General features: G+C 37.9%; 1 protein-coding gene across 2 annotated transcripts in view; it reads left to right on the top strand.

Annotated features, from left to right (window-relative positions):
- The window catches only part of LOC106178424 (uncharacterized), an 85,283-nt gene that overhangs the window by 415 nt on the left and 71,186 nt on the right, over positions 1-13,682 (top strand). For both annotated transcript variants that reach the window (XM_086997574.1, XM_086997573.1), the window contains exons 2-4: positions 2,897-3,034; positions 4,601-10,319; positions 10,749-12,708. In XM_086997574.1, coding sequence (XP_086853700.1) covers positions 4,712-10,319; positions 10,749-12,708 — 7,568 coding nt within the window. In that variant the 5' untranslated portion in view covers positions 2,897-3,034; positions 4,601-4,711. The remainder of the gene's footprint in view (positions 1-2,896; positions 3,035-4,600; positions 10,320-10,748; positions 12,709-13,682) is intronic.

Raw genomic sequence — 13,682 nt, 5'->3', positions numbered from 1 at the left:
AGTAACAGTAACACTACAACGTACTACAGTACCCAAGTACGCATTATGTATTTTATGGATGTGTATATATTTTATAATTGGGGACTGATGACGTTAAGAGCTCCAACATTCTTGGACCCAGAACTATATCCCTATTGAATAAAAATACCACCGCCGTTCAACTGTTGTGTAGCTGCCAGTGATGCCAGTTTTTCTCCTCTCCTGTGGCCATGCTACCCCCCCCCCACCCCACACACACCCACAAACACACCCACACACACTCCCACCCTCCTCTTCTAAAATGGTGTGTTGTCAAGCCATAAAGTTAAATTTTCCTTTGTTAGTTCTGCCTCACTCCTGTTGTTGATAATTACATTTCCAATTTTAAAAGCACGTCTGTTCAGAATTAGCCCTACTACCCCCCCCCCCCCCCTCCTCAATTCCAACAAGAATTTTCAACAGGGTTGTATTTCTTGAAATCGTGGTTAACCCTAAAGTGAGCTAATTGAATTAATAGCAGTCAAACCTAATGAGGTAAGGTAATGCTTTTGAAGCATTATGTTGAATCCATTGAATAAGAAATGAATCCAATTAGAAGCCAGAGGAGGTTGAGCCTATAGGACTTGGATCATAACAGCATGCCTGCATTGTTTTGCATGTTTCACTATTATGCACTTCCACTTATGTAATTGGTGGTTGAGCCTGTGCTCTCAGAGTTGAAGATTCACTTTATAATAATAAAATTAACAATCAAAAGTTGGCTGGTATTCAGACAGAGAGAGAGCCCTAGGGAGAGAGAGAGAGCAAGAGAGAGAGAGAGAGGAGTTATATAGCCAACAGTTTGTACTAGTAAGTATTGGCGGTTATACTTTGTCATAAAGATACTAAGATATATGTGATAGAGAACATATGCTGACATTTTTTTTTTAGTGTCTAAGAAAAGCTTGTATTGTATAAGATTAAAACAAGACACTTTCCTTTTCTTCCCAATTATGCCTTGTAACTGATAGATCTAACATTTTATACTAAAGTTGGAGGTAAGCTGAAAAACTTTTTTTTTGCCAGATAAAGGACATCAGAATGTAATGAAAAAATATCTTAATCCTTGATTTGGGAAATTTGTACTAGTATACTGACTACTACTATTTAAATCAAACATGATCTAAAATTACTTCAAGTTCAGACAAATCAGATGCCATTCCATTTGTGCAATTGATAAAATGTAGAATACAGAAAGGTTTTTTTCCTTGAAATTTATTTTTAAAAAGTATGAACAGAAGTGATCAGTATAAGAAACAGGATTTTGTTCCATTTTTTTTTTATTTTTTGAAAATTTGGGGACAAAAGGAGATTGTCCTTTTTTCAGATTTTCCTGTTTCCTGTTGCCTTCTCTCTAGTTCCCCACAACAGTTGAAAATAGTTGGGCAATTGTGTTTCTGATCTCAACTAACACATTTCATCTGTTTGCCCTGTGTGTCTTATGTGGTAGATTGCATTATTTGTTTATGTCTTTTATCAACATCTTTATAAATTTTGTTTGGATCTTTTATGACCAGTCTGTTACTTCTTTTAACTCCTTGAGTACATACTATGAAATAAAATGTAAAACTATTACTCACTGTCACTCTTGTGTAAAAACACCAATCTTAAATGGTACTAGTAGGTATTATAATGATTGACAAATATACTAGAAGAAAGGAAAACAAAGCCATTACACATGATATTTATAGAACAGTTAAAAGTCTATGCAACTGTTTTAGTATAGCTGATAGGATCAGTTAAGCAGTGTTTTGTTTTAGACCAATAGACATTTGAATGATCCTGCCCTCAATTTACCAACAACAAATGATCATTTAGCAGTTTAGTGCAACAAAGTTTAGCAGTTTAGCATGATACTTTTCCCAGAGACAGTGCTGCAAAATAACTGAACTGAAGAATTGTTACAATACATGTTACTTGATGTACAACATGACTCACCTAGCTGCAATTTGATTTATAATCATTGATTAGGAACCATAAACTTCAGGTCTTTTTAATTGACAGCTAACTATAATATTTTGATACTGTGTTGTCAGCTGCCTGCCTTTCTTAGTTTGTTTGGTTTTATTTGTTTGAAATGATGACAGAAGTGTGGTAGTTGTTTATAAATGTTGAGGACTTCATTCATTCCAACATTTCAATTCAATTTTTTTTTCAAATGTTAAAAAAAAGAAAACTATAGTCTCTCTCTGACTTCCATCCAACTTACAGTACTTCTGAATTATATGTTTTAGATCATATCAGTTTTAATAATGAAATTATATAACTGCAATGCCTTCAAGTTCAGTGAGTTATTACAGTTTTAGTGCCAGTTGCATAAAATGCTAAGGTTACACCTGTGTGAAAATGTTAAAATTTATGATATTTGAAGTGCTAGGAATGGAATTAGTTTTCACTTTTACAATGTTTGCGCTGCCAAATGAATTATGTTGGAAGATTTGTGGAGGTAAATTTGCTGGGTCACATGTGCACACAAGAAAATTAATGCATTTCATAAAAGAGAGATTTTATTTTATTGTTTAAATTGTAATTTTTTTGAAGAATTCAAGGTGCCACAGGTTGATTTAACAAGATTTCAAAAAAATTTTTTGGGGGGGGATTTCATTGCAAAAACATTTTTTTTCCTTTAACCATCAGGGACAAAACATTTTCAATAAAATAAAATGTTTTTAATCAGATAAAGACAGAATTTGCAGTATAATATTTTTTTAAAACACAACTACTTTTTTCAAGACATAAATTTGCACTTTTGATGAGAAACTTCATTTGGAAAAACATAGAGTGAAAATATTTCATAATGACAATTGTATTGTGTACATACTCTAGCAATCAATTTCAAATGAAAACGGCATATTTCACATGTGAATTATTTTTCCAGAACATGGAAAGGTGCAGCAGCGAGGGTTTGATGGAGGTGGAATTTTGTTTTATCTGACAAGGTCTGTAGCTGGACAGGTGGGGAGGTCAGGCTAAAAGGTGTGACATTTGCCTGGTCTTTCAAGGTCTAGTTTAGCAGGTTAGTTTGAAAGATTTATTCTTAAAATCAATGATAATTACTTATCAGATTTGAACAACATAAACTTAAGATTTTTTAAAGGAAATAAAAAATGTTGTTTAAAATGTCCTGAAAACTGCAAGATATCAGAAAGTGCATTTTTCAGCTTGATCAAAGAACTAAAAAATAATTTAATCTTGAAGTAGTACATTGGAGTGAGTGTGGTGTTGAGAATTTCTAAGGTAAAACTTACAGCAAAGCAGTTGTGAAAGGTCATGAATTTCACTGGTGTCCATGCACGTGTAGTCAGACTGAGTGTCCAGGTGGCAAATTTTCAATCCCCCCTCTCCCTACACACACACACACACTTTGTGATATTTGTCTTGAAACGGTTAAAAACAGCATGGCATTACAATCAGTAAAATATAAAACAAATCTGTAAAACCACCTGGAATTTGCTACTTTTATGTGCTTCAGGGTTTTAATATGTAGAAAAGTAGTGGAAGAAGTTTGTCAAACAAACATTTGAAGACGGTGCTCAAGATTTGTTTTAAAAATAATGATTGTTATTGAAAAATAAACAAACTGTCAAGCACAAGCCTGACAGAACTTGAAGGTAACTAATTCCATAGTAAGATGCCCCTATTTAACATTTTCCTCTTTTTTCAGTAAAAACTTTAACTCATTTATAAGCAACTGGCATCATTATGAACTCTCTTGGTCTTAACTGGCTGGGATAAAAGATACTGTTTAATGATGGGGTTGGGAGAGAGGTTTTTACGGAGGGAAGGAAAAAACACCATGGAATAGCTACTAGATCTTCAAATTTAATCTACTTAGTGGATAAATCACCATCATTTTGAAATGCCAATAGGCGGAGATTTATATTGTCAGCTTAGTTTGATTAAAAGTGAAATAGTTTACAAACTTATCATCATTATTTATTTTACGAGGTTAAATTCATTTCTGGTTGTTTTTATACAAAGTTAACAAAGTTATTGCAGTGTAGGTTTTTAAAAATCACTCATAGCCTACTAATACTTAAATCATTGCAACAAGTATTGGAATGGAAACCAGGATTATTTCTTGAGTGAATATGACTGTTCATGTTACATTTACATTTAGACTTATATATGTCATCCAAAACATCAAATGGAATTAGAAACTTGACAATACAGGGGTAATCTCAAGGTACTAGTACATGTATTGTTTAATCTTTGCAACATTTTGTCTGCATTTTAGATTATGGATAGAAGGGCAAAACAGTGAAATCAGTTTTTGAACTGATTAAAAGTTGGTTTGTTCATTTTACGTAAAAAACCTTCTCCCCCCCCCCCCCCAAAAAAAAAAAAAGAGAAAAGAGAAATTCTCCACATCACCCAGAGGCAAAACCATATAATTTTCCTGATATCTGTAGTGATTACAAAAATCATGCTATAACAATAACAGAGCCAAAACCATAACAATTTTCTCAATACATCAGTAATAATTATGAAAAATTATGTTGCTACATTAACAGAGCTAAAAGCATGATAATTCTCTCGATGCATCGGAAATAATTCTGAAAATTGTTTGTTTTATTTACAGAGCCAAAACCAGCATCAGAGAGAGCATGAAAGATTCCAGCGACCCACTCTGACAGAAAAATCCCCACCACTCAAAATTCATTACAACGGCTCCTTAGTTTTAACTGGCTAAATGGAGTCTGAACAAAATAACTTACATTCCTGCATTAGGCCTGACAGCCCAGTAGAAGTGGATTTAACTCCCAAATTACCCAATTCCAGAGAAGCAAATTATGAGCACTCACAATCACATAACTTAAGCACACAGTCACGAGAGGAAGGAACTCACCCTAAGGAGCATTGCCATGGTGACCCAGACTGTGAAAGTATCAAAAAAGAGCAGTTATTAAAAAAATCATCATCGCCAGAAGACTCCGATGTCTGTTTAGACTCCCACACTAGTTTTAATGCACCTGGGAGTGTTGTTGATACCGGGATAAGTGAGCACAGAGATATTTCCACCCTAGCTAAGAATAACCTGAGCACATGTAACAAGAAAGGGAAGAGGAAAAACTCCAGAGCCACAGTTTCTGACTCCCAAAGAGGAGGTGAACAAGAAAAGAAGACAGATTATAATTCAATATCTCTCTCATTGGGCTTCGGCTCATGTAAAAACCATTTAAGTGAAGACAAACAGAATACAGAATCTAAGTTTGTGTTTTCAGAGCCTCAAAACACCAGTGGTAGTGGCAATAATTATTCCGATTTGAGAGCTAAGAGCTATGACTCACTGTTGAGAGAGTGCCACTCATCCAACAATGATGTTTATAAAAACAAATTTGGTGAATATGATGAGAAAGAGAAAGTTGGAGCTGTAGGTTTATCTTCTCAGCATAAACAGGATTTTTCACTTGATGGAAGACAGAGTGAATACGACCAAGCTGCAACTCTAACACTTCAACTGAATGAGGTGAACCATTTAAGCAGTGAAGATTTCAGTAGAGATTGGCATTCGGCATCACATTCCAATGACACAACTGAATTGGTTTTGGTGGAGTCTAGAGTTACAACACACGGCACAATAGGAGACACTTATAATCCCGACTTTGGCACAGTAACAGCCTCTGTAAAAGCCAGCAAGAATAATAAGTCTTCAAGTTCTTCATTGAGAAACCCTGTTGAAATCAATGCTGTTGAGGGGAAGGGTAACTCAGTGGAAGAGACTGTAAAATCTACAGATGGCCAAGAGAAGGAGAGTAGAGAAACTTTAATAATTAATTCTGCGGATACCACTGGAGGTCTAGAGGAGGCAGAAGAAAGTTTCCTGAGTGACAGTGAATTTTTCACCACAGCTAACGAGAGCACATTCCTCCTGTTGGAACACTCCACATCAACGCACCCAGCATCAGATCATAAACAAAAACAACATCTAATTGAGACTGATGTCCATACAAGTCCCAGGCCTGAAAATCACAACAAGTGCAGTATTAATATCCATATCAGAGGTCAGAGGGCACATGCTGATGAAGTCATAAGTATCCACAAGAAAGGTCAGAGGGCACCAGTAGAGGGAAACCTCCAGAGTATTTCTACACAGAGGGCAAAGAGAGAAGACACATCGCCAGTCACACAGAAAGATCAGCAGGTGAAGTCGAGGAAAAGTGAATTTTCTTCCAGGAAGTATAAAATAGATGGTGATGATAGTAATTACAGCACAACTAATGATGATAATAGTGATGGCAGTACAAGGCTATTTGCCCTAGGGCCAGAAGACATCATTTTTGCTAAGCAGGAGAGTCATTTCCCAAACGAGGGTCATCATTTTCTGAAAGAGAACCCTATATTCCCAGGTGGAGTTTCAGGATCAGGGCAACAATTAGAGAAGGACAGAAGAAAAGAGGGAGGAGTTGTAAGCGAGGGGAGTGCATGTGTGGGACAAGATGATAATCACCACATTGTAAAATCACAGGAATTCAACAGCAGTCCTGCCATTATCCCCCTCCTATGCAAACCAACGACCTTAATTCCAGCTCAATCTCTTAGTGATTATAATAATTACAACAGCAACAACACGCAACAACAGCCTTGGAGGCAAGTTACGAGTGATTATTATTACACCACGACCCGGGAGTCCCCAGCTGAGGGAAGAAACATTACCAGTCCTACATCAAACTGGGTTTGTCTTAGTGCTACAACTTCTACCAGTGATTTATTGCCCAGATTGAATAGGGGCACTGTGGGCTTCACAGGAGAGGAAAAGAACAGTGTAGAAAGTACAGAAGACAGAAATCAGAGCACTGTTAAAACACAAAACATTGATGATGATGTTGTAGTAGATGATACAGAGAGAAAACTGAGACGAAATAGCAGTGAGAGTTGTACAACAGGCCAAGACCAACGTGAGAAAAAAAGAGGTAGGGGAAATTTTGGAAAGTGTGTACCCAATGAACTGACAACAAAGAAGGAAGAGCAGCTGAATGGTGAGGATAGAGGTGCCGAAGAAGAAAACAGTAGAAAAAGCACACACAATTTTTCAGAGAAGTACACCCAGTTACCAACAGAGAAACAGACTGATACTGTTAATGCTAATGTGAATGTTGCAAGCATTGGAAAACAAAGTGGTGCATGTTGGAGTAATGAGCCTCTCAACACAGCTGATGTTCAGAGCAAATGCATTCCTGAGGCTAATGGTCATAATGATGACTTTGTTGATGTCCCAGGTTCTCCGGCCATTGTAGACAAGGTTTACAGTGACCACCGGCCATCTTCATGGTTAGATGTTAATAACAGTTCTATCAACTGTGTCCACAGTGGGAAGTTATTGCCAGAAAAGCAAGGTAAAAGTGACCAAGTTTTTTCCAGTGGGAACAGAGAGAATGCAGACTTATTGAATGAGGATAAAAAGGAAAATAAAAAGGGAGAAGAGAAAAGGTTTGTGAGACAAAGTGTCCCATCAATCTGTGAGAAGAAAAGTGAAAAGGATCACAGTCAGCTACCCAGTGTAGTGGACACTGAGGGGACATTGACCGAGTTAAGAGATAGCAGCACCCCCATCGCAGACACATTGAAAACACCTGTTCGGGGGCACTCCCAAGTAGACCGGGTTACTAACCAAAATATTGACTCAGATCAGGCTGATTACCAGGCTACATCTTTGAGAAGAAGTAATAGTATTAATACTATTGCTGATCAGGCTGTAGATACAGGTGAATTGAGCTCAATTCAGGTGCATGATCCACAGGATGTTGGAGCTGTACCTATTACTGTGTTGAGTTCAACACAGTCGTGTGAGCCACGGGGTGATGTTTCTGCACTGAGTTCAGGTCAGGTGTCTGAGCCCCAGGGTTATCAGAGTGGGAGAAAAAAGAACCCCCAGAGACAGAGAATTGTCACTTCTTCTACTGGGAAAAGGATTTTGAGTCAGAATTTTAGCCCTGCTAGCAAGAAAACTAAAAGGGAGAAAAAGAATCAGATTTTAGCAGAGAATTTTAGCCGGTCTTTTACAGAGGAGAGTGAGATTTTGAAACAGGATTTTAACTCCAGAGAAGAGGAAACTGATGTAGGAAATGAGATCAGGATTTTAACAGGATATTTTAAAGAAAGTGGTGTTAAAACCAAAACTGGAGAGAGAAAGAGCATTTTAACAAACCCCACTCCTCAAAGGGTGAAAATTACAGGTGGACAAAGGAGTAAGATTTTAACACCTGTTTACAGTCCAGTCAGTGCGAAAACTGATTCAAGGAAAAATACATCTAGGGAAAGAAGTAGAATTTTAACACAACTGCAATCAATTCCCATTTTCAAAGGAAAACATTCCTTTAACGAGGTGGCCCTGAAAAGGTCAAGTGACACTTCAAAGACAAATCCAACCTCAAAGAAACAGGGGAGGGATTCTGAAGCAAGCCAGAGTGATTTAAACCCCAGTAAAAAGTTCAAGGGAGGTGTTACAAGTGAAGCGGGGGACCAGAATAAACAAACTTTCCCTGTAACAGATGGTGATACGCTAAACCCCTCATTACAAGTCAACTGCAGTTTGGAAAAGAATTCCACACAAAGTGCTGATATATCAGGTTGTAGTGAAACGTCAGACATTACTAAAGTGTTTAAGAAAAGTAGCACAACTGTATTTAAAGCCAGTCACAACAGTGGCTGTGGAGGTGATAAAATCAGAAAGGACACCAATTTACCAAATAGCCCTTCATTAGGCATTGAAAGCTGTGAAAGGAATGCTGCTACACTTGGTGAGGTAACAGCAACTGATGCCGTTGATGATATCTCTCATACAGCTTTACCAGAGGGAAAGGGGGCATCTAGGTCTAAGCACAGACAAATCACAGGCCTAGAGGGAAACTCAAGTGTCCTCAACACCAAAACATCCGTCACAGGGACAGAGGTCAAGACATGTGACAAATGGGAAGATCTGAAAGGTGTCACAATCGGAACTGCAGTCAATGAAGTTGTCACATTAAATGACGATTACTCCGGTGGTGGTGACAGCGATATAAATGACAGTGGTATAGATGTTATACGCAGGCATGCATATAAATGGGGGGCATTAATTTCGCCTGACAGTGACCCAGTTAAGGCTACAGTTAAGCCGACCCATGACACAGATGTTACCTTTAAGTTAACAGCCACAGGTGACGCTGGACATCCTAGTAATTTAAAGGATGTGACCAACCATTTGAGAAATTCTCCATTTGTTAGTCAGATTCCGCTTGGAGGGGGTGAAAAATCATCGCATAATGACATAGGAGGAGAAACGGGAGAAATTGAAGGGAAAAGCGTGGGATCATGTAATATTAGTCAGAATGACAATTCACTGTATGTTAATACAAATGTAAATAGTGAAACTGTACACTACAGTGTTGATAAGTCAGACAGGAATATAGAATTCACAGGCACCCCCAGCCATCATTGGAGAAATGATTCCTTGAACACTACAGCTGAGTTGTCTGTGAACGAAAGTAGTTTGGGCTCCACGCAAAAACGCAAGCGTAAACTGAGCCGGAGAGGACTATCCAATCTTTTTCAAAGGAGATCTAAGAAAGTGAAGCCTTGTGTGGAAGAGGCAGGGGATACAGTTGATAAGAATATTGCACCTGTAATTATAAATGCAGAAAAAAGCAAAGAAAATTGTGACCAGAAAATTCAGAAAAAAGTAGGAAGAGTGACAAGAGCTTTGCTTCCAGACCGTCTGAAAGTTACAAAACATAAGAAAACAACAATAACAACAAAAGAATCAGGCGTAAAAAAACAAGATTCATATTCAGATAAACATCCATCAAACCCACCCAGGCAAAGTCCATCAGTAAATCTTATCATCAAAGATCGAACAAATTTGCCTAGCAATGAGGATTTACGCTCTGGGGAAAGCCACCAGACGCCCAAACTCAAACTGAAGGAGAAACTCACTCAGGAGGCACTCGAAACCCCTCTAGGAGATGAAAACCCCTTCTTGGGTGTCAAAAACCAGCTGTTATCTAATCTGAATATAAACAAAAAGGTGTTGGTGGAGCAGGAAAAGGTTATCTTACAAACCTACACGGTTAAAATGGAGAGACAGAATCCACTGCTGAGGGTCCCAAATTCCTCGTCCCCAGGGTCCCTGGGAGCCCGAGGAAATCCCCATCTCAGAAACAGTGGTAGTCAGCTCAGTAGAAACAAGGGGGGAAGTCCCATGGTCAGCCAGACTCTGCCGCTGAAACTGGCCAGCTCCAGTAAGATCAGCTCCAATAAAACCAAGAAGCAGAAGAAGCAACAGCAGGAGGGTTTAAACGCTGCGTCTCCATTGGAAAAAGGTACAGGAAAACTGATATTTGTCTACTTTTTTTTCGCTCTGTTATGTGCAGTTTTCTGATCCAGTATGCTATTTTCTATTTTTAGTGTTTTTTTTTTCCTATAGGAACTTGGTGAAAGAAACTTTTTCATTTGAATATGTATGTAATCTTATTTCATATTGGCACATGGGCTCAATAACTATTATTATTGCTTTTGGAAAAAATCCAATGCAAGTTTATACTGTTTTAGACTCAGTTGTGAAGCATGCTCTATAAAGTGTATGATCACCATAAAAGAGACCTTCATTAGCATGTTTTCTCTTTGCTTTCACGTGGGTAGACAATTGTTTTTCTAAAGGTGGGTGGGAGGATCTTAAAATTCTCTCTGTAATTAAAAAGAAATACCTGACGTATATTTATACATTATGTATATAAATATATATATTACAGGCCAGATAGTGGATAATAGCAGTAAGGAGGGCTCACAGGAGGAGAGAGGCTCGCGTACACCTGTTCTGGGTGTTCTATCAACTGGTAAGGACATGGAAACCAAAGGAGGTCGCAGAAAAATCATGGGCTTGTTCGAGACAGCTGATAAGAGAAAAGTTCCACATGCAGGTGAGACTAAGTGCGCCAAGCATATTGGTGATACGGAGCATTCAAGACTGATTCCTGATGATTTTGATGATGATCTTATAGCAGATGTGGATGGTAATTGTAATGTTACAGTGACAGGAACAGCGTGGAATTCAAGTTCAATTCCTCGGCTGAATGGATCTTGTTTGCCTACTGAAAGCACCCCGAGATTCAACCAGTCTGGTAAGACTGTTTCACATGGAGTTAGTACCCTGAATTCAAAGCGTATTTCTGTGAAGGATAAATCAGAGAAAAGTGAAAACCTTCGGACAGATTACAGTGGATCTTACATAAAAAACAATTCTAAAATATCTTTAGTGAGTGGAGATTCCAAAACAGATCTGAATGTAGGGAACAAACGGGTACTTCAAAGTCCCGTTGAGCAAAACATGCTCAAATTTGTCAAGACAAATTTTGTGTCAAATGGTGCAAAAGCAAATGAAAAAGTATCAAGTGATCTTATGGAGCATAGTGCAATGGTAACAGAATCATCCAATCATATTGAAGCTCATTCAACCATGACACGCTCCATCCATGACAAAAATGTTCATGATGTAGAGCATACTCATGACAGTGAAGTGAACATAAATCAACAAAATGACAGTGTGGTAGATGGCGCTATTTCTCAGGAAGAGACCAAGGAAATAATAATTGAGACAATTTTTCCTTCGAAAGTACGAGATTCGCCATCTCCATCCAGAAGACAGAGAGAAGAGCCAACAGTGACACAGGTGCCATCTGTTGTCAGAAACCCAAAAACTAGGTCAGCATCACAATTGCCAATGCACTTGGAGAAATCATTCCGAACCTCTAGCATGCGCAGCAATTTGAAAGACCAGAAATCCATTCTGCCAACACATTTGGAGAAGACGCAGAGTCAAAGCAAATTGCGAAAGACTTTGAGCAGGGCCAGCATGATGAAAAGTGCGGCAAAAATTGCCAGTAATAAGTTGAAAATGGAAAATACAAGTGAGGGACATGAAAAAGGTGATGTAGGTGAATCTGAAGGGCAAGTTCAAAACACATATGGCCATACAGTTCCAGTTTTAGATGCCAGTAAATTATCAAAATCTAAGCTCCAGCCCGGAGGCAGTGTACAGAAGACGAAAACTTCTGAGGAGAAATCATCTCATCTACCTGTGAAATCACCGTCTTCTAAGGTCAGTCATGTGACTGACAAACAGCCAATCAGACGCTCACCTTTGAGACAAGACAGTAGGGGAAGTGGAATTCAAGACAAGACAAAAGATAGGTTTGGTAGTCAGGGATCAGTGTCTTCTGACAGTTCTAGTAAAGTTTTTAAAACAACAGCCGTTTCTGGACAGAGAAGCAACAACATCGTCGCTACGTCAAATTCCAGAAGGAGCATGTCTCCTCAGTCACCATCAACCTCCAGTATACCAAGGAGAAGTTTGTCACCAAAGACTACTGGATCGAAAATGTCACCAACTCGAAAACGGAATGATTCTACAGGTTCAGATAGGCGTGGCAGTATGAGTAGTTCTCTCAGCAAAGGGAATATCGAAAAAGTGAGGAGCAGTGGCCCAGATAAATCACTTGCTACCAGACAGGAAACAAAAAATACATCACCAAAGGCTAGTGATAGCAGACGAATGGCTGTAACGCCATCTGGTGGCAGGGGTGTAGGAGGCATGACTCCCACACAGAGGACAAAACAGGCCGGAGCAAGTGGTGTCCCCAGAACGCCGCTGACGTTTGCGCCACCGCCCCAGAAACCAACATCTAGCAAACCCAAGACTCATTGCAGTTCCAGGTTAGATATCCTTTTTATTTCTTTATTTCTTTTTTGATCGGAAAATAGGATGATCTTATTTAAGATTATATGAAAAATTATATTTGGTTGCTGTTTTGAAAGTATTTTTTCCTTAGTATCATGATTAATGGCTTTATCCTCACAAAGATTTTCTTAAGTCCTTTTTTAAGGATATCATTATTTGAATTCTTATTTTTCTTCGAAAGTGACATGATGCATTGCTTTTCAAGTGCTTTTAGTCTAATTTTTTACCTACTTCAGCAGAAAAAAAAATCCTATACAAACAGCATATTTGTCAAATGTTACATACTTCACTTTGTTTAATAGGTATTCTAACCACTTTGAAATAGATTTCACCGATTTATCATCGATTTTGTCAAAGAAAAAGTTTAGCCCAAAAAAGAGCATGCTGTCTAAAATGACTTCTAACAACCTATTTCTGAACTTTTACAAAGTATGATTCAAGAGCATGTTGAATAATGCTTATGTAGGCTTATCACTTTTGAATGGCATTGGAATTCGTTTTCCACACTTGATTATAGCAGCCGTCTATGGATCTGATTCCCAGCAGACAAAATGGAGAAAAGAATTTCTATTGATTATATTTGGGCTGCACCTAATTTTGCATGGCTGGAAATAAATCTTTTTTGGACTGTTTTTTTTTTTTCACAATCACATTGGTATTATTAGAAAAGTCTACATGCTGAGAGACTTGAATTGTCTGTGAATACAATATTCAGGAGTAAAAAAAATGTGAGAACACGAAAAGGAAGTGTTTATCAAAGAGCTGTTTTCTAAAAATGTGTCAACCCATCTGTGCCTTTTAAGTAATAAAATATACATCCTAAATTAACTTAAATTCCTTTTTAATGGACTGTGGCTCACCAAAGTAAGTTTTAGCCAGTTAAAACATATTCTAATATGGCTTAGTTGTTTTTATATTTTTTATAAATTTATTTATTTGTTATAATTAA

The sequence above is a fragment of the Lingula anatina genome, chromosome 10 (genome assembly GCF_051362555.1).
Source record: "Lingula anatina isolate TDL-2025a chromosome 10, LinAna3.0, whole genome shotgun sequence".
NCBI lineage: Eukaryota > Metazoa > Brachiopoda > Lingulata > Lingulida > Lingulidae > Lingula > Lingula anatina.
This window is presented reverse-complemented; position numbering and strand designations above follow the sequence as displayed.